The 26,627-nt window shown below is 37.3% G+C and overlaps 1 protein-coding gene across 9 annotated transcripts in view; it reads left to right on the top strand.

Annotated features, from left to right (window-relative positions):
* Nucleotides 1–6,789, top strand: part of ASB3 (ankyrin repeat and SOCS box containing 3) — a 116,400-nt gene extending 109,611 nt beyond the window's left edge. For all 9 annotated transcript variants that reach the window (XM_011281017.4, XM_011281018.4, XM_011281016.4 and 6 more), the window contains one exon: nt 4,937–6,789. In XM_011281017.4, the coding sequence (XP_011279319.1) occupies nt 4,937–5,142 (206 nt within the window). In that variant the 3' untranslated portion in view covers nt 5,143–6,789. The remainder of the gene's footprint in view (nt 1–4,936) is intronic.
* The last annotated feature ends 19,838 nt before the right edge of the window (nt 6,790–26,627 follow it).

The following is a 26,627-nucleotide window of genomic DNA, read 5'->3' as shown; positions in this document are numbered from 1 at the left end:
TATTGACACCTTTAAAATACTTGGAAACCATTTCCGTGGGTTTTGAATGCATTTAATAAAGATGCAAAGAAGTAAAACTTTCTCATTAGGTTATAAACTGATATCAGGAAAAATACGAATTTATTTGGTGGATTTTGATAAAAACTTTTGCCTAATTGGTAGATGCGATACTATGCCGATTAGTTCACCTAAGCTACAATGTACCCTTCCCATTTGTACCTCATCTTTTTAAAGATATTTCTTTAAGCTACATCATCCCTTATAATCAAGTATCAAAATAAACTGGACCTAGAACCAAATCTTGGAATTGCCAAGTCACTAAGAATTTATAGAACTTAGTCACCTCGCTGTTGTTAAAATATTATTATTAATATTTTTAGTAAAAGTAAAAAGAATTTTATACCTCTAATAAATAATTATTTAAAAAATAGCTACACATATGTACTCAAAGACTAATTGAGTGTACATTCAAAACATTTGCAGATCACTGGATTACATGGTATCTAGGATTTGTATGTGATATACTTTATAAAATGCTTTTGCAAATGTGTTTTAACTTGAACCTCTTCAACAACTTTGGTGCAGAGAGGTGACATCATGTCTGTTTTATAGGTAAGGCATTATGCCCTTCTTACACAGGAAGAACTCAAGGTCAAAGTATTTAAATGACTTGCCCAAGGTCACATAACTTGTTAATACAGACAACTGCAGACAGATCTTTTTTATGTGTGGTGCTCTTTCCATTCGTTCTGTTCATTGCTGTTCTACTGGTCATTCTCCATGTTTTGATTTCCTGCCCTAAGCTATCTGTTAGTTATTTCTCAGACCCCTCAGGTAATTGCCTTTTGAATGTTGTTTAGAGTTTTTGGTTGTCATCAGTGGGTAAGAGAGACTATGCTAGTAAATTAAGAAAGACTGGGAACAAAAGATAGAAACCAAGCAGAAAATATTTTTTTATTCTTTTTTTTCATTGTTTAAAAATACTTAATTTAATTTAATTTTTTTAAAATTTACATCAGTGCAAGAATGATTTCAGGAGTAGATTCCTTAATGCCCCTTACCCAGAAAGACAACATGTTAATGATGGAAATATAAATTGTACTAGATGGCCCAGAAGTCAAATGAATGCATTTGATGTGGAAAGCCGTACAGAGGAACCACAGAAATACAGTCTAGGCAGAAAGCTCATTTGAATATTGGCATAAGGGCCGAGTAGAGATGATTGGTTGTGGAAAATATAGGTAGCGGGTATGTATGATGTACATTTGGTTCTGTGCTATAGGAAAGTTGGCATTGATAAGCATAATGAGTTAAGAATTGTGATGTTTAGTTTTAATCATTTTTCACCTTAATATAACTTCATATAACATGTAGCCTTTTGTTTCAATTGTTCTGTGAGTACATATTAAACAAAATGAACAAAATTGAAGAATTCTGTATAGGAATGAAAAGTGAAAGGTTGTATGATGCTATTGCATCTATAGATAAAGAAGATTTATCATGCTAAATTGAGTATGATTGATTGGGTCAAAAAAGTGACTTAAAAGTATAGCATGGCTTCAGACATCATTTTCTAAGCTACAGTCAGTGCCATAATCCAAGAAGGCAGAGATGTATTTAACAAATTAAAATCTGGATTTAACAGGTTTTCATGAAAGTATGTTTTTACATACATACAGCTTCTGGACTATTTCATATTATAAATTCAAGGCATGGCTTGATCTTCTCTCAGCCTAGTGGTAACACATCTGGAAATACTACGCATCACTAAAACTTTCATAGGAATGCTTTGCATGCTTTGAAATACTATATATATGATTATAAAGTTTCCTTAATATTCATTGGTATATTAAACTAAGACGGCACTGAGGGGTATATTATTGTCTATGTTAATAATCTGCAGATGAAAGACTCCCTTCAGTTCAAGTGAATACAGGTCTTCCTTCTAACTGTTCACAATGCCATCAATCTATTGTGCTCACAGGAGAAAAACCAAAATGGTACAATTAAAATTGTAATCAATGTCTGAAGTGACTACACCTCTCCCCCTCAACCTTTTTTTTTTTTTTTTTTTGTATTAAAAAATGGAAAGATCTTCTGAAACTTGGGATAGTTTCAGTGGCTTAGAAGATGTTAGAGAATTATTTTGGTCTTATCACACTTTAAAGAATCCTAGACTTGGAGTCAAATCACCTGGATCTGATAGCAGCTATTTTGTTGTTATACCGTGTCAATCTGGGCAAGTGGGGTAAACTTCTCATAGCAGATGTGTACTGTTCCAGTTGGGCTTGCTCACAAATGATTAAGTTTCCACATACGTAATAGTCTAAACAAGTAAGTGGTTTATTTAGCTTTGAAGATAATGATACAGTGGTGTAGTCAGATGGCCTGGAAAGGCTTGTGGTATTGCAGGAAGCTGTGGGGCATCCAGAGGAACTCTCCATAGCCCGAGGAGGCTGTAAGTTAGTGTTCTCTGTCAAGTTGGAGGAGCTGGAGAGGCATCAAGAATCCCTTAGCCCCAAGAGCTCTCCTCCAGGTTGTACAGCCATATCGTTTATCTTCCTGCTGAGTGTGTATCTGTGTTAACAGGAATGTGCAGAATGATGAGATCTTAACTGAACAAGATGCATATTAAACTCTGACTGAATATAAGTAGAAGTTCTCTTAACCAACCTCACTTTAACTCACACAACCCAATCTTGTCATTTCCGGTTTCATTCTCATCTGACTGTGCCCACGGTGTGCTCAGTGTCTGTAGCTGATAGCTTGCTCTCTAGTATGCCAACATGCTTGTGTCCCTACCAGCTGAGTTGTATGCTTACCGAGAATCAGTTATGCTTGTTTCTAAAGCTTTTATGATATTTGTGCATACCCAGTGACATTAGGACCAATTATCATTCCTGATCTCACTGGGGAAGAGGGCTTCTTTATATGTAACAGTTCAACATAGTCAGCTTACTTGTTAAACTTGAACTTGCTTACTCTTTTGGAAAAATGTGGGCATTTGCAGGTTGGGCATGCTTTTTATATGTATTCTTATCTCTGTGTTGCTTCCCTTCACTGTGTTTTCCCATCTTACAAGTGAGAAAAGGATTCTTCCTTTACGTTTGCAGAACAGGGTAAAATTTAAACAAGATACAGATATGAAAGCACTGGAAATATATGTGCAATGGGGGGCGCCTGGGTGGATTAGTTGGTTAAGTGTCCAACTCTTGATTTTGGCTCAGGTTATGATCTCATGGTTTGCGAGTTCCAACTGTGTGTTGTGCTAGTGTGGAGTCTGTTTAGAATTCTCTCTCTCCCTGTCTCTGCCCCTCCCCTGCTCACATGTACACTCTCTCTGTTTCTCAAAATGGATAAATAAACATTAAAAAATGTGCTACGTATTATAGATGTCATAGTCCTATTTATAATGGGGAGTCTATGAGTTATGGTTTAAGAAAATCCTCATCTTTTCTTAGATTCAGGTTTTATGTACAAAATCAGATAACTTCTTTGGCATTTTGAAACACTATGGTTTGAGAAATTTCCCAGTCTCTGAAAAAAACAACTTAAGCCAATAAGCTTAAACTTAAAAGTTAGGTGATGACTTAACTTTTGTGGTTTGGAAGGTGTTGAAGATGTTGGAGAATTAGTATGGCAGGTCCTGCGGGGTCTTACAGTTTACAGAACCCCTAGGCATGGAGTCAGACCAGCTGGTTTCCTGATAGTACTTGCCTTTGCTCTGATCCCAGTCCGTTAACCATTGTTACATTTCATGAGGATTTTATAGAAGATTTCTTTGCCTAATAAAAGGTGTTAGATTTGATTCACATAAAACCAATAGCTGTTTATAGTGTTCTTAGTTTCCATGGACGTTAGCTTCTTTAGTTAACACTTTTCATCTGAGAAAATGAAGCTCAATTTAATATGCTAAATCTACTTTATCTATATAGCACCTTGAACATTTCATTCTTATGTAGAATATTTCAATTTTCTTAATTAAGTACATCTGGATTATCTTTTAATTGGTAACTAGCTTTTGACAGCAGTAGGTTTTTTTTTTTTTTTTTTTAACGTTTATTTATTTTTGAGAGAGAGAGACAGAGTACAAGCAGGGGAGGAGCAGAGAGAGAGGGAGACACAGAATCCAAAGCAGGCTACAGGCTCTGAGCTGTCAGCACAGTGCCCGATGCAGGGCTCAAACTCACGAACAGTAAGATCATGACCTGAGCTGAAGTCGGACGCTCAACTGACTGAGCCACCCAGGCGCCCTTTGGCAGCAATAGTTTTAAGTGTGTGTGCATGTTTTGGGGTCATCTGCACTTGAGTTTGAATCCTGGCTCTACCATGCACTAGATGTATAACCTTTGGAAAATTACCTAATCTTCTTATCTCTGTATGAGTATGATAATGTACACCTCATAGGGTTAATGAAAATAAAAACATAGTGTGTGTGAAATGTATAGGTATGTGGCCTAGTAGATAATCAATGTTCCCTTTCTCTCTGTGTCTATTTTAAAATATCAATCTATGTTGTGGATAAAAAGAGGAAAGCTTCTATAAATTACTTATTCACTTGATGGGGTAGGTCTGGAGACCATTTGCAGTGAAACAGAGAAAGAGGGATATAGTATGTGCTGCTGTGGGTGTCTATCATATGTAAAATTAGTTAATTCATTTCTTAAGTACCAACTGGTATTGCCACATCTTTAGAATGTGAACATTTATATGGCCCCGAATACTGACTTTCAGTGTGTGGCCAGCAATTGCAGACATGAACCAGGTGAAGGCTGTAAAAAGAATAAAAGGAATGAATAGTTTGTCAGGGTCATCCTGGCCAAAGTAATCTTTCAAAAGTAATCTAAGTAACATATGCCTTCTCTTTGACTACAAAGAATTGGGAAATTTTAAAAAAGAAAATTAAAAAAATGTTCATCTTTTTTTGTTTCTCCAGCCTGTCTTCCATCCCTTACTCACCTTTGTCGTTTGGAAATTCGGTCCTGTCTCAAACCAGAACACCTACGATCTGACAGTTTTATCTGTCAGTTGCCACTTCCCAGAAGTCTACATAATTACTTGCTCTATGCAGAGGTTCTGAGGATGAATGAAGTTCCAGCACTGACAGCTATTGAAGATGGAGAAATCAATGAAGCTACTTAATGCAGCTCCTGTCTTACTCTGAAAACTACCAAAACAAAGAGCCATGCAGTACAAATTCTTCATGATTTCATAGTCATAAAAGATGATTTTTGTTTGTGTGGTTGGTTAGGTTTTGAAGGGACAGTAGTTTAATGTAAATGTTTACAATTGGGCTTTCTGGTAAAAAATACTAAAAACTTCACTTATGTTACTTTATTGCAGATTCACCAGCACATTTTATGTTGTAAATTCATTTATGTAACTGTTTTCCACTTTATTCTGTTAATGAACTATGAGGCTGCTTCTAGTGCTGAACATGGCATATTTCCATTTACGATTCTGTGTTTACCTTGGGCTAGGAGCTTAGAATGGACTGCATAAAACTTTCCTGGAAGTGTACACATAATGGGGTTGAAGCTATCATCATCATCATCATCATTATTATTATTATTATTATTTTATTTAAGGTTGACTATCTCTTATGCTTATAAATAAGTCCATTCTCATCTCTTAATTTGGTCAGTTTTATGAAGAATTGCTATTCATTGGCTTTTCACAGATAAACTCAGGGGAGAATTTTTTTTAAAGAATATAGAAAATGAATAATTTTGCTGTTGTTAGTTTTACCCCACAGTTCCTTGATACTGTCTTTGGTTAAAAGAAACTCCATTTCTGCAATGGCAAGAACAGATCTAAACTCAAAGATAGGCTCAGTTGAAAAAAATTAGGTCAGTATTGAATTAAATGAGCATTTAACCACATTTAGAGTACTAATCAGGAGACTAACAGGGGCATTTCTGTGGCACCATCTTTAAAGAAAGAAAGCTATGTATTTCTGAGTCTCATAGTATCAAATAAAACATTCAAGCTCCATTCAGCCTCTATATCAGAGGGCAGCTTTGATCCTATGAAGCAATGACTGCCAGTTATATTCATATTATAGTGTTTTTCCTTTTTATTATCTAGATAGGTTATAAAATAGTCCTTGATCCTATGAAATTTAGACCTCAGAATCCTAGGGTAATGAGACACCACCTCACTGGTTTTACAGTTGTTCAATATGAATCTATAGTCAGAGAGGACTAAACATTGGATCAGGTGAGCTACGGTAAGATGCTGTCAGGACCAGCCTTGAAAGAAAATTTATGAAAGCATTACTGTCATGACAGACAACTAGAAATTGGGTCCATAGGAGGGCAGGTCTTCTATCCTGTTGGGATTCTGTGGATTGAAATAGATGGGAGTATGTCAGGTGCATCTCTGAAAGGCCTTTGCTATTTGATAATAGCAGTGGATGAAGTCAGACCAACTGATGGAAGCAATGTTAAGGTCCAGATGGATGACTGAACTCTGTGCAGATTAGAGCTATAGTTGCTGCCTGTGGGTGGAGATAGAGTTTGAATGTGGGTATACAGGCAGAAATAAGTATAAATTTGGAAAACCAGGTGGAAATTCTGATACTTAATAAAGAAATTCCAAGGATGTATGTACTATGTAGTAATTTTTAAATGTCCCAGTCTTTATTTTTCCAAACTCCAAGTCTCTGATTTTTAACATAACTGGTTTATTATTACAGCTAGATGCACATAGAATGTTTACATTTGAGGGTGAATCTTCTCATGTTTTTGTTCATGTTCAAATATGTAATAAAAATTAAACTATCCATAACATCATTGAGCTCTTGTTCTTAAAAATCTGAAAATGGGGGCACCTGGGTGGCTCAGTCAGTTAAGCATCTGACTCTTGGTTTTGGCTCAGATCACGATCTCACATGGTTCATGAGTTTGAGCCCTGCATTGGTCTCTGTGCTGACAGTGTGGAGCCTGCTTAGGATTCTCTCTCTCTCTCTCTCTCTCTCTCTCTCTCTCTCTCTCTCTCTCTCTCTCTTTTCCTTTACCTCTCCCTCCCTCTCTTGCTCCTTCTCAAAATAAATAAACTTTAAAAATTTTTACGTATTTATGATTTTTATGACTTACAACAAGGATTCAGTGAGAAATGTGAAAGTATCTACAGGTAGTGAGTTAGTTAAATCTAGATCAAATCTAGATCAAAATGATACCTCTGGTTAGTGTGAACCATAAGCTCTGACCTACATGCACAATAGTGCTTTAATACTGTACATTTTTATTTTTAAAATATTTGTGCAAAAATAAACTCAAAATGGATGAAAGACAAATGTAAGACAGGAAGAAATCAAAATCCTCAAGAAAGCAGGCATAAACTTCTTTGATCTTGGCCACAGCAACTTCTTACTCAACATGTCTCCAGAGGCAAGGGAAACAAGCAAAAATGAACTATTGGGACCTCATCAAAATAAAAAGCTTCTGCACAGCGAAGGAAGTGATCAGCAAAAGTAAAAGGCAACTCATGGAATGGGAGAAAATATTTGCAAATGACATATCAGATAAAGGGCTAGTATCCAAAATCTATAAAGAACTTATCAAACTCAACACCCAAAAAACAATCCAGTGAAGAAATGGGCAAAAGACATGAATAGACACTTCTCCAAAGAAGACATCCAAATGGCCAACTGACACATGAGAAGATGCTCAACATCACTCATCATCAGGGAAATACAAATCAAAACCACAATGAGATACCACTTCACACCTGTCAGAATGGCTGACATTAACAACTCAGGCAACAACAGATGTTGGCGAGGATGCAGAGAGGATCCCTTTTGCACTGATGGTGGGAATGCCAACTGGTATGACCACTCTGGAAAACACTATGGAGGTTTCTCAAAAAATTAAAAATAGAAATACCCTACGACCCAGCAATTGCCCTACTAGGTATTTATCCAAGGGATACAGGTATGCTGTTTCGAAAGGGCACATGCACCCCAATGTTTATAGCAGCACTATCAACAGTAGCCAAAGTATGGAAAGAGCCCAAATGTCCATCGATGGATGAATGGATAAAGAAGATGTGGCATATATATAGAATGGAGTATTAATCAGCAATCAAAAAGAATGAAATCTTGCCATCTGCAACTACATGGATGGAACTAGAGGGTATTATGCTAGGTGAAATTAGAGAAAGACAAGTATCATATGACTTCACACAGATGAGGACTTTAAGACACAGAACAGATGAACACAAGGGAAGGGAAGCAAAAATAATACAAAGATGGGGTGGGGGACAAAACATAAGAGACTCAAATATGGAGAACAAGAATGATTTCTGGAAGGGTTGTGGGAGGGGGGATGGGATAAATGGGTAAGGGGCATTAAGGAATCTACTGAAATTGTTGCACTATATGTTAACTACCTTGGATGTAAATTAAAAAATTTTTTAAAGAATAAAAAGGAATATAAAGTAAAAAAATAAAATATTTGTGTATGTGTTTTAATACTTTCATTTGCAAGTCACAGTGAGCCTATTGAACACTGTAAAAAAACACAAGAATGCTGTAGTACTGTAGTTCTCTAATGGTGGTACTTATTACCAGAGCAGGACTCAGATCAGTTTTAATAACGATTGTCAAGATTTTACCCTCCCTTGATAATATGTTATCCTTTAAGTTTTTTTTATTGTTGGTCATTCCTGTCATTGGATATTTTTCCATGATCATTTGATGGAACAGTGGTAACCTGAAGGTTGTTTCTTTATATTTTCCTCTCTTTTTTGCCAAGTAGCAAGTGTCTTGATGTGAAGCATTCTGGTGGCCCTAGTTCCCAGAGTGAGTCACACTCCTTTGTGTTCAATGACCACCCATGACAGTGATAATCCTTGATAGGCAGCCTAAGTGGCATATTTATGTCACATGACCAGTTGATCTCTCTAACTTTAGATCTGTTCTTCCCACCTAAGTTCATCTATAAATCTGTGTGAAAATTGTATTTTATAGATCTTCAGGTATTATGTCAGGTATACCTTGAAAACATACGAGTAGTTTTGATTGATTACTCCCTAAAATTCTATAATTTTGTTGGTCCTCAAAAATGTAATAATGTAAATAATACAAATGTAAATAATGACGTCTTCTCTGAAACAGTAGACTTGGTGGTTCCATTAGCACGGGATACAGAAAGAAGTTGACATAATCCACCTAAAAGTTTGCCTTTCCCTTTTAAACTTTGTATTCTCAGGGGTCTATTCCCCTAATTATATTTCTTTTTTTTTTTAATCTATGAAGTTTATTGTCAAATTGGTTTCCATACAACACCCAGTGCTCATCCCAAAAGGTGCCCTCCTCAATAGCCATCACCCATCCTCCCCTCCCTCCCACCTCCCATCAACCCTCAGTTTGTTCTCAGTTTTTAAGAGTCTTATGCTTTGGCTCTCTCCCACTCTAACCTCATTTTTTTTTCCTTCCCCTCCCCCATGGGTTTCTGTTAAGTTTCTCAGGATCCACATAAGAGTGAAAACATATGGTATCTGTATTTCTCTGTATGGCTTATTTCACTTAGCATCACACTCTCCAGTTCCATCCACGTTGCTACAAAGGGCCATATTTCATTCTTTCTCATGGCCACGTAGTACTCCATTGTGTATATAAACCACAATTTCTTTATCACCACTCTGGAAAACAGTGTGGAGTTTCCTCAAAAAATTAAAAATAGACCTACCCTATGACCCAGCAGTAGCACTGCTAGGAATTTACCCAAGGGATACAGGAGTACTGGTGCATAGGGGCACTTGTACCCCAATGTTTATAGCAGCACTCTCAACAATAGCCAAATTGTGGAAAAAGCCTAATTATATTTCTTGATTAGTCGTAGAAATATTTGTTTGAAAAGGAAATCTCTGTACAATTTTTACCAGTGGTGCCTAGTGCTATTGTGGAAAAGATTTTACGTTGCTGGTGACATTTTCAGTCATGTGGCCATTTTCAGCTCCATGATTAAGTATTTTAGATCTAACAAGTTAGGAGAATAACCAGGAACTCTGTACACTGCCTTCTTCAGTTTCGTGAGTTCATCCTCCATATAAAGCAAATGGAAGGTCTGCCCACTGGCTTCATCCAAATACTCAATTTAAGTAGGATCTCAAAGGTAAAGGGATCTCTAAAGCTTTTCCTGGGAGCTGGGAACATAAGAAAAGTACCCTGGGTACTCTTAGTTCCCCTGAATTTCCAAGGAGCTCTTGCCTCCTCCCTTTTCTTTTATCCCAATCAGCCGGTCACATATAACTGAGTATCAAGACTAATGTGTAGATGAGAGTCCTTACCAAGTATTTCCATTACTCATGGTGCTTAATGACCCGGGGTAGTTAGCTGAAAGATAATTGAGAGTGGGTGTACCTGCATCAGAAGAGGAGAGCTATATTTTATTTAGACCTAATGTGGGATCTCTGAGTTCACACCCACATGTTCTCTAGAAGAAGGCAGTGTTTCTGACTACAGATAAATCTGGCCCATGTTTGAGGGTGTAGAGAGACTATCATGATAATTTTATAAACACTTGGGTTTTTTTCTTCTTTATCCTTTAAAAATTTTTAATGAAACATTTAAGGAAAATTTAATATCCTTGTGTGTGACTGTTTTGATTTCCTGTTTTGCTTTCTCTTCCATTGTATGTTTTTCTCTTTGAGGCTAAATTAATCTGTTTATCCTCATCTGTATTTGTTATTATCACTATTGTTATTAAATGACAGGTTGTCATTGAAATACAGTAATTTTCAGTAAGTAAACTTTTGTGTGTGTGTGTGTGTGTGAGTCAGTAAAAACTGATGGTTTTAGTGAGACAGGGAACTGATGATGCTTAGTATTTTTGTGAACTATTGATAGAAAAATACAGTTTTAATTGCAATCACACATCAGTAACTTATATACTGAGCCAGTCTGAATTCTATTTTTTAAGGAAACATACACTTTGAAACATACTTTGGGTGCAGATTTTAAGTTTGTATCTTCTGTGGTTGCTCTAGTGAGTAAAACATTTAAATTTTAAATAAAAGGATGTCTATTAACCTGTCCCTATGCTGGTAAAAATCTTAAAAAAGTCATATAATGGTAATAGCACATCTTATATATATATATATTTTATTTATATATATTATAGCAATAATAGCACATTTTAAATGTTACATTTTAAATGAAAAAATATTTTAAAATTTAGGAAAAAAAGGTAGGGAAAGGGAGATGGAGCCATAGTCCTGTCATCCAGACCCAATATTAATGTTAACCTACATATTGGAATATTTTCTTTCTCCCAGGCTTTTAAAAAATTTGTACAGAAATTTGAGGAGTGTTTCCCTCCCCTGATTAAAATTAAGCCACCATTACAGTTTTGTACCTGATCAAGACTTTCCTTTTTTTTTTTTCTTTTAATGTTTATTCCTTTTTGAGAGACAGAGCGTGAGTGGGGGAGTGACAGAGAGAGAGAGCGAGACACAGAATCTGAAGCAGGCTCCAGGCTCTGAACTGACAGCACAGAGCCCGACGTGGGCCTTGGACTCACAGACCATGAGATCATGACCTGAACCGAAGTCGGAAGCTTAACCAACTGAGATACCCAAGCGCCCTAACACTTTTCTTTATCATGTTAATGATACCTGCAGCCAAACTCAAGCCACGAGTTAGCACGAATTATGAATTGTTAAGAATGATAAAGAATGTGTTATTTCTGGGTTGATTCTTTGTCCTAAGATATCTCTGTAAAGCAAATAACCCCACCCACCCACTTGGAGAGAAGAGAGGGGAGTGGGGTGAGACCCAAATTAGTGAAGCTGCACCAGTCATCTGGTTGCAGCCTGGGCTAGCCCTGCAGTGGCATATCTGTTGTGTGACTCCATTATAACTATGCTATGTATTTTTAATGAAGAAATTTAAAATACTATTGTTGCAGTAAAGATTAGTGTCTGCATGGTTTTCCTGTCTCTTGGCTTCTTTTTCGTGCAGAGCACTAATAGATGAAGCAGAACAGGTGGTAATTGCCATTGGCGCGCTGAGACTTGTGAGTAGCATCTGTTTATGTCTCTTTTACCATCAAATGGTTAGCATAACCTTCTCTTCACTGCTTTCCTATGCGGATGATAAAAGTCTATCATGAGTCATTATAAGGTGCTAATTTACGCTCTTTTTCTAACATGATGGAATACGTGAAGAAGAAAGTCCATCTGGTGACTAAATATGACTATAATTTGAGTCAAACAATTAAAAAAGAAGGCATAATACTTCTGAACTTATTACAGAATATTGGATCAAATAGTATGTGCCAAAGATAGCAATTCCATGCTAGAGTAGGTCCATAAATAGATGCATCAATTAGTAACATGTAGTCTAGATTTCAGTTTTGATGCTTAAAAATTATTTGTTTTATTTTATTTTATTATTATTTTTAAATTGTTTTAGACAAAACCAAATTCTTATGATCTTCATCTTGCTTATAATTATTTAGTTTTGTTAAGCCCACTTTTTTAAAGCTCACTCTTAAATGTCATGGTGTGTCATAATTGTGCGTGTTGATGGAAGTGCACACTTATTATTTTTATCTTTTTGTTATGGAAAATTTCAGGGGCTCCTGGGTGGCTCAGTCAGTTGAGTGTTTGACTCTCGATTTTGGCTCAGGTCATGATCCCAGGGTTGTGGGATCAAGCCTTGTGTTGGGCTCCTCACTAAGTGTGGAGTCTGGTTAAGATTCTCTCTCTCTCTCCCTCTGCCCCTTTCTCCTGCTTGTGCTCTCTCTCAAAATATAAATAAAATATGGAAAATTTCAAGCATACAGAAAAATAGAGAATTGTATAATGAACTTCCATGTTCCCATCACTCAGCTTTAATAATGACCAACTCATGACTATTCTTTATTTCCTCCCCCCCCATAGCCTTTCTGAAGCAAATTTCAGACATATCATCTATAAATATTTTAGTATGTATCTCTAGAAGTCAAGGAGTCCCTTTCAAAAACATAACTCTAATACCATCATTACAACTCCCTAAAGTAAATAATTTCTTAATATCAAATATCCTGTCAGTATTTACATGTTTTTAATCATCCTATAACTTTTTAAATGGTTTGCTTAAATACAGATCCAAAAATATCATTGTGATGTGATTTTTTTTCTTTGAAATGTTTTGGTTGAAGATAGGTTATTTTCCTGCAGTCTTTTCCATAGTCTGGATTTTGCTGATTATAACCCCATGCTGTCATTTTACCCCGTGCCATTTTTCTCGTACGTTAGTTATATATAACTGTGTAATAAATTGCCTCAAAACTTCAACCAATAACTGTGTTACATAGTTCTTGTGAGTCAGGAATTCAAGAGTGGTTTGGCTGAGTGGTAATGGCTCAGGTTCTGTCACAAAGTTGCATTATGCTGTAAGCAGAGGCTGCAGCGGTTTATTTATTTTTATTTTTTATTTAAAAAAATTGTTTTAACGTTTATTTATTATTGAGAGACAGAGAGAAACAGAGCATGAGCAGGGGAGTGGCTGAGAGATGGGGAGACACAGGACCCGAAGCAGGCTCCAGGCTCTGAGCTGTCAGCACATAGCCCGATGCGGGGCTCTAACTCACAAACCGTGAGGTCATGACCTGAGCCGAAGTCAGACGCTCAACCAACTGAGCCAATTCACACTAGGGAGGCTCATTCACACAGCTGTTGGCTGTAGGCCTCTTCCTTGTCACATGAATCTTCTTATGGCTGCTCTTTTCAAAACTCTTCACATTTCAATGGGTTTCCCCTGAGCAAGTGATCTTAGGGATGGAGCAGGGTCGATGCCACAATGCCTTTTATGATATTAGTCTTGAAAGTCATACACCGTCATTTCCAATACATTCTATTAGACGTGAATCACAAAGTACAGCCCGTAGTCAAGGAGGGAAGAATTAGGCTCCACCTTTTGAAGGGAGGAGTATTAGTGTGTAAAATCTTTTAAAACCACCACACTTTATTTCCTGTAAATTGGTGGTCAGATGTAGACAAAGACTGGCTAAATAGTTTGCGGGGTCCAGTGCAAAATGAAAATGTGGACCCTCTCTTCAAGTTTCAAGATGGGGACAGCAGAGCGTTAAGCCAAACACGTGCCCTTCTGACCACAGAGCCTGGTATGATGGCACAGATGATACCATGAAACCAGCTCTAGATACAGAGGCTTGGTCCTACTGAGATTCCGTACTCCTATCCTATCCTTTTTTTCCTCATACACCTTTTTTCTTGGAGGACTGCTTCATAAGTGTCGGGTACTTCATCTCTCTAGTGATTTTATTTTTTTTTAATTTTTTTTAACGTTTATTTATTTTTGAGACAGAGACAGAGCATGAGTGGGGGAAGGTCAGAGAGAGGGAGACACAGAATCTGAAACAGGCTCCAGGCTCTGAGCTGTCAGCACAGAGCCCGACGCGGGGCTCGAACTCACTGACCCCGAGATCATGACCTGAGCCAAAGTCGGCCGCTTAACCGACTGAGCCACCCAGGCGCCCCATCTCTCTAGTGATTTTAGCAGATACCAGCGATCATTAGCTAGACCTATTCATTATAGGTTTACTTATTGGCTGTAATACTTTCAAAAAGATAACTTCCCATGATTATTTGTTTACCCTGAGGTCTAGCACGTACAGGATAAATGTAAAATCTTTCATTCTTTTTTTGATAATGAGTTGATTCTCTTATCAACTAAGATGATCACTAAGTTTTCCTTTTTTTAGTATTAATGTAAACATGGATTTTTGATGTGTTCTAATCCATTATAGTTATTATCCTTACTGATATTCAAATTGTCCCATCTGTAGCTAGCATTTCAGTGGTCTTTGATAGCTTTTTTGTTGTTGTTTTCTGTTAATAAGATATTCCAGTTTTATCTTGTACATTTCCTTCTTCAGACCTGGAATTGGCCATTTCTCCAGAGACCTTTGTTTACTCAGAAATGGTATTATATAGACTTTAATACGTTTTATGCACACACACACTCACACACACACGGACAGAATAATCTTGCCATTAGGGGTGTTCCCTTCTCTGGTTTGGTCATTGTTCAGTGAACAGAGATGGCTAAGATGGTGCAGCTGGGTAGATCTGTCAGTTAAGTGTCTGACTTCGGCTCAGGTCATGATCTTGTGGTTTGTGAGTTTGAGCCCTGCGTCAGGCTCTGTGCTGACAGCTCAGAGCCTGGAGTCTGCTTTGGATTCTGTGTCTCCCTCTTTCTCTGCCCCTCTCTCATCTGTGCGCTCTCTCTCTCTCTCTCTCTCTCAAAAATAAATTTAAAAATGTAAAACAAAATTAAAAAAAGAAATCAGTATACATTTTGTTCATATTTATACTTCAAATTCAGGATGACATTTTTCAAACTCGACTTCAGTGATCTTACATCTGTGTATTTCCTTTCTTATCATGACCTGAACATCCTACTTCTGAGTGACCCTGACAATTACCCATTTGTTTTATATAAGATTCATACAATAGTCTCGTAATAATTTCTCCACTGCTGTCAATAATATTAGTGAAAACAGCTTAAATATCCTACCTCACCCTAATTATTTTGTTATTTAGGTATATGTCAGGAAGAATGACCAAATTGCTGTGTTTCTAAGTCACTTGAGTATGAAGAATCATGTGTTTTATTTTCAATCTGTCTTGTAGGGATTTTTAAAATGTAATTTTGCTTTATAATTATGGGAAATACTTACATGGTTTAAAGTTAAATCTATGGAGACAGGGGTGGGTACCTGAGTGGCTCAGATGGTTGAGTATCTGATTTGATTTCAGCTCAGGTCATGGTCTCACAGTTCACAGGATCAAACCCTGAGTGAGGCTCTGTGCTGACAGTGTGGAGCCTGCTTAGGATTCTCTCTCTTCTTCTTTTTGCCCCTCTCCTGCTCATCCTTCCTCTCTCTCTCTCTCTCTCTCTCTCTCTCTCTCTCTCTCTCTCTCTTTAAAAATTTATTTATTTATTTATTTTGAGAGAGAGAGAGAGAGAGAGAGAGAGAGAGCGAGCAAGGGGCAGAAAGAGAGGGAAAGAGAGAGAATGCCAAGCAGGCTCGGCACCATGAATGCAGAGCCCTATGTGGGGCTTGAACTCCCAAACCATGAGATCATGACCTGAGCTGAAATCCAGAGTTGGACTCTTAGCTAACTGAGCCACCAGGTGCTCAATCTTTCTCTCTCTCTTAAAATAAATAAACATTTAAAAAAATAATAAATTTTAATGTACAGAAAAAAGTATATTCAAATAAATCTGGCTTCTATCCCCTTTTCATCCTATTTCCTCCCTCTCCCATAGGAAACCTTTTTATAATTTATAGCTTATTTTCAAATTTATTTTAAGTGTAAGCATATATTTTCAAAGCCCTTCCTTTGAGAAGCAAAGAATAGTATACACAGCTTTCTGCCTCTTGCTTTTTTCACTTAATATAATCTGGAGATTAATAATAAGAGTAATGATTGAGATGGTCCTCATTTCTTTTTACAGAAACTCTGCTGATACACCAAAGTTCATTCAGCCTTTCCCCTACTGATGAACATTGGGATTATTTCTCATTTTGTGCTATTACAAATGATGCTTAGGAGAATAACTTTGTGCTGTTTGTATTTTTACCAGTTTAGTGTTGGAAGATTCCTAGAATTGGGATTGGTGGGTCAAAAGGTAAAGGCATACGTGAGTTTGCTAGATATTGCCAATTTCTTCTCCAGAGGCAAATTGTGCATATCATTAAGGTTTGAGGGTGCCAGTAGAGAAAGTTGTCAAACACTTAGCTATTTGGCAATTGTGGGTGAGATATATATGTCCGTATAGCTTTAGTTTGCATTTCTTTAATGAGCAGGATGGAACATCTTTTCATATTGGTGGAAGGAATGGGCCCAATTTCAATGATTTCTCTGTGACTATCTAGTTACCTTCACAGCAGTTATTAGAAAAGCCCTCTTTTCCCCACTGACTGAGAAACTACCATTCATTGACACTATACTTTTTTCCTTTTTCATTGGCCTGTTGTTTTCTACTTATGCGTTGGTACCAAACTTTTTTTTTTTTTTTAATGTTTATGTATTTTCGAGAGAGGGAGAGAGAGCATGAACCAGGTAAGGGAAGACAGAGAGGGGAACAGAAAGGATCAAGACAGGTTCTGCTGTCAGCATGGAGCCTGATATGGGACTTGAACTCATGAACCGCAATATCACGACCTGAGCCAAAGTCTGACGCTTAACTGAGCCACCCAGGTGTGCCACCAAACTTTGAATTATAGAAGATTTATAATATATCTCAATGCCTGGCAAAACCAATTCCTCTTTATTGCTCTTTTCTTTGACAATTCTTGTGGCCATTTTCCCTTGTTTGTTCTTCCAGGTAAACGTTAAATGATCCTGGCTCTAGTATCAAATACCTTACAGTATTTTTATTGGAATTTTGCTAAATCAATTAATTAATTTAGAGAGAACTAACATCTGTATGATGTGACTTCCTATGCAGGAATGTGGTTTGTGTTTCCTGTTGTTCTCATCTACTTTTGTGACTTTCAAAAATATTTTATGGTTTTCATTTATATCTTCTAAGTGGTTTTGGTTTATAAATATGAAAGCTGTTGATTTTGTATCAATTTTATAACCACTGCTTTCCTAATGCCTCTCTGTTTTTAATAATTTTTCCTATCAATTTCCATTGGCTTACTGTTGTTTTGCCAGATATGTGATCATGCCACTTACAAATAGAGATGTTTTTTCCATTGTCATTTTAGTTCTTAAGCCTCAGTTGTTTTCTCCTGTCTATTATATTGGCTAATACTTCCAACCTTTGGAGAGCTTCCCGATTCATGAACACCTTGAGGTGCTGAAAGAGTGGCACACCTGGAGAAGGTACGGAAGTTCTTTGTCCCTTCCCATATACCTTGCCCTATGTACGTCTTCCTTTTGGCTGTTCCTAAGTTTTATCCATTATAATAAATGAATAATAATAAAGTGCTTTCCTGAGTTCTGTGAGCCATTCCAGCAAATTATTGAACCCTAGGAGAGGGTTGTGAGAATCCCCAATTTATAGCCAGTTGGCAGGCCCAGATAAGGCTGAAGCAGAGGCAGTCTTGTCTGGGATCTGACATTAACTCTAGGTAAAATTTGTCAGAATTGAATTAAGTTATAGAACACCCAGCTGGTATCAGAGAATTGGTCAGTGTGGGGAAAAACCCCACACATTTGTGTCAGAAGTGAAGTATTGAGAGTGGAAAAAGAAAAAGCAGAAGTAACACAGTAGAGGGAAATGTTTTGTTTGGTTTCCCCCACTAGTGTTGACTGTCCTAGATCTATCTTCCCAGGTGTGTGGAATGCCATCTCAGTATAGAGACTAAAGGTGTTTAAAATTTTTTTATAGTTTTTAGTCTTTTCTCAATTCCATTTTGTTGGGTTGCCTTCTTCAGTGGCTCCCATTGCATGTATTTTGGATCTACTTTGTCTGCCTTCTACATCCTTCACTTCTCTCCAGTTATTATACTTTTTGTTTCCTTCTGAATTAAGGTTTTTTTCCCCCCTCCTTTTCATGTTTTATTTCTCTTAAAGTATTTTTTGTAATGTTTATTTATTTATTTATTTTTTTAATTTTTTTTTCAACTTTTATTTATTTTTGGGACAGAGAGAGAGAGAGAGAGACCATGAACGGGGGAGGGGCAGAGAGAGAGGGAGACACAGAATTGGAAACAGGCTCCAGGCTCCGAGCCATCAGCCCAGAGCCTGACGCGGGGCTCAAACTCACAGACCGCGAGATCGTGACCTGGCTGAAGTCGGACGCTTAACCGACTGCGCCACCTAGGCGCCCCTGTTTATTTATTTTTGAGAGAGAGAGAGAGAGAGAGACAGACAGAGTGCAAGTGGGGGGGGGGCAGAGAGAGAGGGAGACACAGAATCTGAGGCAGGCTCCAGGTTCTGAGCTGTCAGCACAGAGCCCAACGCGGAGCTCGAACTCACAGACTGTGAGATCATGACCTGAGCCGAAGTTGGACGCTTAACTGACTGAGCCATCCAGGCGCCCCTCTTAAAGTGTTATTGATTGTGTACATTTACTATTGTGTTCCTTCTTGTTTGTTTGTTTCTTTTGTTACAGAACCATTACATACAACTTATACACAAGCCAGGATGGTGTGGAGGGTAGGAGAGAAGGGAGGGGGCCACAAAGGTAAGAGGGGCAGAATGGCACAATCCTTTTCTTGTTTGGTCTTAATTTCTGAAATGGTGTTTTTATTTTCTTATAAATTATTTTCTTTTTCTTTTAAAAATTTTTTTAACGTTTTTATTTATTTTTGAGAGACAGACAGAGATAGAGTGCAAGTGGGAGATGGGCAGAGAGAGGGAGACACAGAATCCGAAGCAGGCTCCAGGCTCTGAGCTGTCAGCACAGAGCCCAATGCGGGGTTTGAACTCACAAACCTTGAAATCATGACCTGAGCCAAAGTTGGACGCTTAAATGACTGAGCCACCCAGGCACCCCTTATAAATTATTTTCTAAATTGTTTCTTCTCTCTTGTCAAATATCTAATCTTTTCATTTGAGTTTTTCTAGTTCTGATTTAAGTTGTTCTTCAATTCTCTATCATCATCTTAATTTCTTTTAGCTCATTTTGAAATATGAGGTGATAGTTCTCTTCTGCTTTGGGGTACATTTCTCTGGCTTTTTAAAAATTATCTGTGGGGATTCTATTCTTATATCTTTCTTATATTCTTATTCTTATATCTACTTTTTATGAGATATGCTCTTTTCTGTTGCTTTTTGTGTTAAATGTATATTTTCTAGTATACTATTTTAATTCCTTTGTTATTCCTTTTACCATATATTTTTGAATTATTTTCTTAGTGGTTGCCTTACAGATTATAGTTAACATAATAATTTATTATAACCTCACTCAGTTTAATACCAGTATAATTTCATATTATACAAAAACTTTGCTGTCCTATGTAACTCCATTTATCCCTCCTTTGGGCTGTTATTGTCATACAGATTAGATCTTATACATTGTGTGCTTCTCATTGTAGATATGTAATTAATGTTTTATTCCATTGTTTTTAAATCAAATAGGAGAAAAATATAATTACAACCAAAAAAAATGCACTTATGCTGTCTTTTATATTTACCTATGTACCTTTACCAGTGCTCTGTATTTCTTTGTGTGGATGCATTTCAGTCTGAAAGATTCCCTTTAGTATTTCTTGTGGGGAAAATCTTCTAGCACAAATTTCTCTCAGTTTTTGTTTGCTTGGGATGCTTTAATTTCTCCTTCATTTTTGAAGGATACTTTTGCTAGATATAGAATTCTTGGTTTGCAATTTGAAAAAATCATTCCCCTATCTTCTGGTTCCTTGGTTTCTGATGAGAAATCAGCTGTTAATACTATTTAGGATCCCTTGTATATGATGAGTCTGTTCTCTTGCTGTTTTCAAGATTATCTCTTTGTTTTTATCTTTGATTATGATGTGTCCAGGTATGGATCTTTTTGAGATTATCTTATTTGAAGTTTGTTGAGCTTCTTGGATGTGTAGATTAATGTTTGTGTGTGTGTGTGTGTGTGTGTGTGTGTGTGTGTGTTTGTTTTGTTTGTTTGTTTTTATTAAATTGGGAAGGTTTTGGTCACTATTTCTTCAAATATCCTTTCTGCCCCCTTTTCTCTTTCCTCTTTTTCTAGGGCTCCTATTATGCATGTTATAGGCTGAATTGTGTTCTCCTGAAATTCATATGTTGAAGTTCTAACTCCTAGTACCTCAGAATGTGACCTTATTGGGAATAGGGTTTTGGCAGATGTAATTAGTTAAGGCAGTAGGGTGGGTCCTAATCCAATAAATGACTAGAATCCTTATAAAAAGGGGTCATAAGGACATAGACATGCATAGAGGGATGGTGATGTGAAGAGATCTAGAGAGAACATGATTTGAAGAGACATAGAGAGAACATAGCCATCTACGAGCCAAAGGAGAGAGGCCTGGAATAGAGCATTCCCTCACTGCCCTCAAAAGGAACAAACCCTACTTACACCTTGATCTCAGACTTGTAGCCTCCCGAACTGCAAGACCATACATATCTGTTGTCTAAGCCACTCATTTGTGATACTTTGTTACAGAAGCAAACTGATATAACATGGGTATTGATGTGCTTAATGGTGTCCTAGTGACCCTGAGGCTCGGGTTTTGTTTTGTTTTGTTTTATTTTGTTTTTGGTGATTCATTGTAGTGCCTGTTCAAATCTGCTCTTGAACCCTTTTAATGAATTTTTCATTTCATTGTTATACTTTTCAATTCAGGATTTCTTTTTGGTTCTTTTTTAGATATCTTTCTCTTTATGATATTCCTTTTTGGTGAGACAGTTTTCATACTTTCCTTTAATTTTGTTGTTGTTGTTGTTGTTTTGAAGATGTTTAATCATGATTAAATGTTTAGCACAGTTTCTGGCACATAGTCATTATTCAACATGTAGTTGACATTTTTATTTCTTATCTTGGTTTTCGACAATTTCAGTCATTTTCCTTTCTGAAGACTGTAACTCGTGAAGATGATTTTTTTTAGTTTAACTTGTTTTATTCTTTATTTTTTTAAATTTACTTCCAAATTAGTTAGCATATAGTGCAACAATGATTTCAGGAGTAGATTCCTTGCCCCTTACCCATTTAGCCATCACCCCTCCCAAACCCCTCCCATAACCCTCAGTTCTCCATATTTATGAGTGTCATCTGTTTTGTCCCCCTTCCTGTTTTTATATTATTTTTGTTTCCCTTCCCGTATGTTCATCTCTTTTGTCTCTTAAAGTCCTTATACGAGTGAAGTCATATGATATTTGTCTTTCTCTGACTGACTAATTTCACTTAGCATAATACCCTCCAGTTCCATCCACATAGTTGCAAATGGCAAGATTTCATTCTTTTTGATTGCCGAGTAATACTCCATTGTATATATATATACCACATCTTCTTTATCCATTCATCCATCAATGGGCATTTGGGGTCTTTCCATACTTTGGCTATTGTTGATAGTGCTGCTATAAGCATTGGGGTGCGTGTGTCCCCTCGAAACAGGACACCTGCATCCCTTGGATAAATGCCTAGTAGTGTAATTGCTGGGTCATAGGGTAGCTCTATTTTTAGTTTTTTGAGGAACCTCCATACTGGTTTCCAGAGTGGCTGCACCACTTTGCATTCCCATCCTTTAATTTTTTATCCATGGTTTCTTTTAGTTCTTTGACCACATTTAAAATAATTATTTAAAAGTTTTATCTAATAAATCCAACATCTGGCCTTTTTGGGATAGTTTCTATCGATTGCTTTTTTTTTTTTTTTTCTGTGTTAGGCTAATCCATCCTTCCAGCTTTTGGTTAATCTCTGCAGTTTTGAAAAAGTTGATTCTACTTTTGTTAGTTTTCTCCTTGCTTTTATGAAGGGGAGAATCCATACTCCCAAGAATACCACTGATTCCTAATTAAAGAAGTGGCAGCATATGCCTGAATGGTGTCATAATAGCTATGGATCAGTGACTTTTGCGTCCCTCTGATTTTCCTCCTTTTTAAGTGGTAATTTAATTATCTTACCCCTTGGTAACCATTGTATATTGGGTTTATGAGTGTCAGATGAGTTGTCTCTTTAGTTCACAAGACTTCAGACCCAGAGGCACCAAACTCAAGTTGCTGAACTTGAGGAACTGTCTCAATCTATAACTGACCTTCATGCCTGAGCCTGATGACATAATTGCCCTTATGCCTGAGCCTGTTGTCATAATAGACAAGTCTTTGGGGGGCCTTGGAAAAGGAGGAGTATAATTTGCATGTGGGAGGAGTAAAAATAATTTTTGGTCACAGGGTGAACTCAAAATTCTTAGGCATTCCTTCCATCAAAAAGAGGAGCCTTAAATATGAATTGGCCTTACTGACTTGTTTCTAACCAACAGAATGTGTTAGAAATGATAACAAGAGACTAGGTCATAAGGCATTATAACACCTTTTGTCCTGTGTGCCTATGCTCTCTCCCATTCTCCTTCCTCTTAGTCTTGGAACCTAGCCCCATATTGTGAGGAAGACAAATCCACATGAAACCCTAACCCACATGAAACTGTTCAGCAAAAATTTCAGCCAATAGCCAATATCAATCACTAGACATAAAGCTAATAACTCTTCAGATGATCCTAACCTTCAACTTTTGAGCTACCCCAGCAGACACCCAGTGGAATAGATTTAAGCTACCCCCCTCAGTCTACCCATATTGCAGATTTATGAGCAAAATAAATGCTGTCATTGTTTCAGTCCATTAAGTTGGGGTAAATTTTTTAAGGCATACTTCTAAAAAAATTTATTTATTCTTTTTGAGAGAGAGAGAGAGAAAGAGAGAGAGAGGGAGAGTGCGTATGAGCAGGGGAGGGGTAGAGAGAAAGGGAGATGGACAATCTTAAGCAGGCTCTGTGCTGTCAGCATGGAGCCCTATGTGGGGCTCAACTCCACCAACTGTGAGATCATGATGGGAGCTGAAACCAAGAGTCAGCTGTTAAACTGGCTGAACCACCCAGGTACCCCTAAATTGGGGTAATTTTTAAAGTAACAATACCTAACACCAAGTTAACCCAACTCAACCCAGAGTCAACATTGTATTATTTATACTCCCACCCATTTTCCCAACTAGTTTAAAGCAGATTCCAGACTTCATTACTTTCATCTTTGTAATATAGATATATGCAAGTGCTCTTTTTAAACAGTGTAAGCACAATATTATCACATCTAACAATTCTTTAATATTGTCAAATATCCAATTGGTGTTCAACTTTCCCTCGTCTCACAAATTTTTTAACAATGTATTTGTTTGTATCAATATCCAATTAAATTCCATATATTGCAATCAGTTAATGTGTCTTTGAATCCATCTTTAAAAAAAAAGGTTTTTTTAACATTTATTTTTTGAGAGACAGAGAGAAACAGAGCACAAGTTGGGGAGGGGCAGAGAGAGAGGGAGTCACAGATTCTGAAGCAGGCTCCAGGCTCTGAGCTATCAGCACAGAGCCCGACATGGAGCTTGAACTCACTAACCATGAGATCATGACCTGAGCTGAAGGTGGACGCTTAACCAACTGAGCCTCCCAAGTGCTCCTCTTTTAATCTCTTTTAAAAAATCTCTAGGTCTTGGGATGCCTGGGTGGCTCAATTGGTTAAGCCTCCTACTCTTGATTTCAGCTCAGGTCATGATCTCATGGTTCATGAGTTTAAGCCCCACAACAGGCTCTGCACTGACAGTATGTGACCTGCTTGGGATTCTCTTTCTCTTCTTTCTCTGGCCCTCCCCCCACTTGCATGGTCTCTCTCAAAATAAATAAATGAAAATTTGTAAAATATCTGCAGGTCTTCCTTTTTGAAGGGCCTACTTTATGCATCTTTAGAAAGTTGGTAAAGGAAGATAGATAGAATTAAATTAGTAGGAAAGAGACATGCATGTGCACAGACAATGAAACAAAGTATAATGTGGTAGGAGTTAAATGAATCAAGTGTTGGGAGGTTTGAGAAAAAGAAGACTATACCTCAACCATCTTCCCCATAGTAGCTATGGTGTTTAGAGAGGTATATGCAGGATGGAAAACAGACAAAAATAAAGAAAGGAAACCTCCCACAGATTCCAGAGTTCACAGATGTCAAATCTATGAGCTAAAGTGTAATATAGCTGTGTTTTTTTTTGATGATTTCCCTTAAAACAACTTTGCTTGAGATTATTGATCCTTGCAGCCAGTTTGAGCTTTCTTTCTCACAGCCTTTAGCTCTTCATCTGCAAAAGCTGCTAAAATAATTTGCATCACAAACTCTCCAAATTACTGAGGAGCCCTTTAAAATTGAGATTTTACTCTAGGAGAAATGGGTGTGAGTCATTTTACTATAACAAGAGTAACCATAAATATTTTCAATGTGATTCAGACAGAGAAGGGGAAATCTCAGCACAGGGAAATTTTTGCCCATTCAACTTTGGTGGTGTGGTTTGTTGGGCACTACAAGATCAGAATTAAGCTCTATTGTTTCTGTTTGCAAAAAATGCAAATAATACAGGTCTTAACAATCATTTGACTATCTCTCCAGGATATTTATAAATCTAAAAAAGATGCTTTTAATGGGTTCAGGGGGCAGTTTATTCATATTGTCCTATTTTCAATCCCCTAAAGATCCACTGCAAGAAATAAGGGATATTTATGACCTGTGACTAATACCTAGTAATCATGATGGACAATGACTTTTGTCATTTAAGAGCTACTTGAGGAAGGAGAAAGACCTTCAGTGATCAGTAGGGCATTTTAAAAATCTAATAAACTGCTATTACTGCTTCAGTAATAAAAATGTAATGGCTTGTTAGACATAAAAGTTGCATGAAATTTATTTAAAGACAATTTTGGGGTCAGAATGGGAGATTTACACAGGCAACTATCCTGTTGATCAAGGTGAAAATGAATAATCTGCTTTTAGTATAAAATATAAGAGGGCATGCTTATTTTGTTCTTTTTGTATGTTGTGAACCTTAGAAAGATTTAGATTTTGGTGGTGGCTGCAATTTCAGAGCAATTATTATTACTTTTTAAATAAAGTTCATTTATTTTGAGAGAGAGCGAGAGAGAGTAGGAGAGGGGCAGAGAGAGAGAGGGAGAGAGAGAATCCCAAGCAGGCTCTGTACAGTCAGCTCAGAGCCCATGGCAGGCTCAGTCTCACCAACTATGAGATTCTGACTGGAGCCAAAATCAAGAGTCAGATGCTTAATTGACTTAGCCACCTAGGTGTCCCCAGAGCAATTATTGTACGCTGATAGCTTTTCTTTCCATGTTATTCAATTACGGTGTCTTTGGAGGGGTTTTGAGGGGGAAGCCCTCAAACGTGGGTGCAGAACCCTGGAGAGTGCTGGGCATCAAATGACCATTTCTGGTTGAGCTTAGATAATAGCATATCCAGGGGTAATTTGAATAGTCAGAACTTCTTTCTAGGATCTTTTGAGTACAAACATGAATAGATATAGGATCTGGGGCAGTCCACACACTTGTTGACTGGCACCTTAGTTCCACCTAAAAGGTGGAATTTAGGGGTTCCTGGGTAGCTCAGTTGGTTAAGCATCTGACTCTTGGTTTCAGCTCAGGTCATGATTTCACAGTCCGTGAGTTCAAGCCCCACATAGGGCCTGTGCTGACAGCTCAGAGCCTGCCTGGGATTCTCTCTCTCCCTCTCTCTCTGCCCCTCCCCTGCTCGCTCACTCTCTATCTCAAAATAAATAAACTTAAAAAAAAAAGGGCAGAATTTGGCTGACCTATTAACTTATTCTGTCTTCTAATGTCATATCTGCCATCCAAAAGAAATTGAAATTACCTAGTTGCTTTTTTATTCTTTATATATTATTCAATATAAATAACTTTCATATTATGTATTGCTGTATAACAAATTACCACAAATTTAGTGCCTGAAAACAACACATATTTATTATCTCACAGCTTCTGTGCATGTGGAGTCTGGGCATGATTAGTTAGGTCCTTTGCTTTTAGGGCCTCTCATCAGTTTGCCATCAAGGTGTTAGCCAAGACTACATTCTCATCTGAGCTTGATTGGAAAAGGATCTGCTTCCAAAATAACGTGGTTCCTGGCAAGGTTTAGTTCCTTGCAGCCTATTGGAC

Source organism: Felis catus, chromosome A3 (assembly GCF_018350175.1).
Source record: "Felis catus isolate Fca126 chromosome A3, F.catus_Fca126_mat1.0, whole genome shotgun sequence".
In the NCBI taxonomy this organism is placed as follows: domain Eukaryota; kingdom Metazoa; phylum Chordata; class Mammalia; order Carnivora; family Felidae; genus Felis; species Felis catus.
Note: the sequence above shows the minus strand (reverse complement) of the source record. Positions and strands in the feature narration are given on the sequence as shown.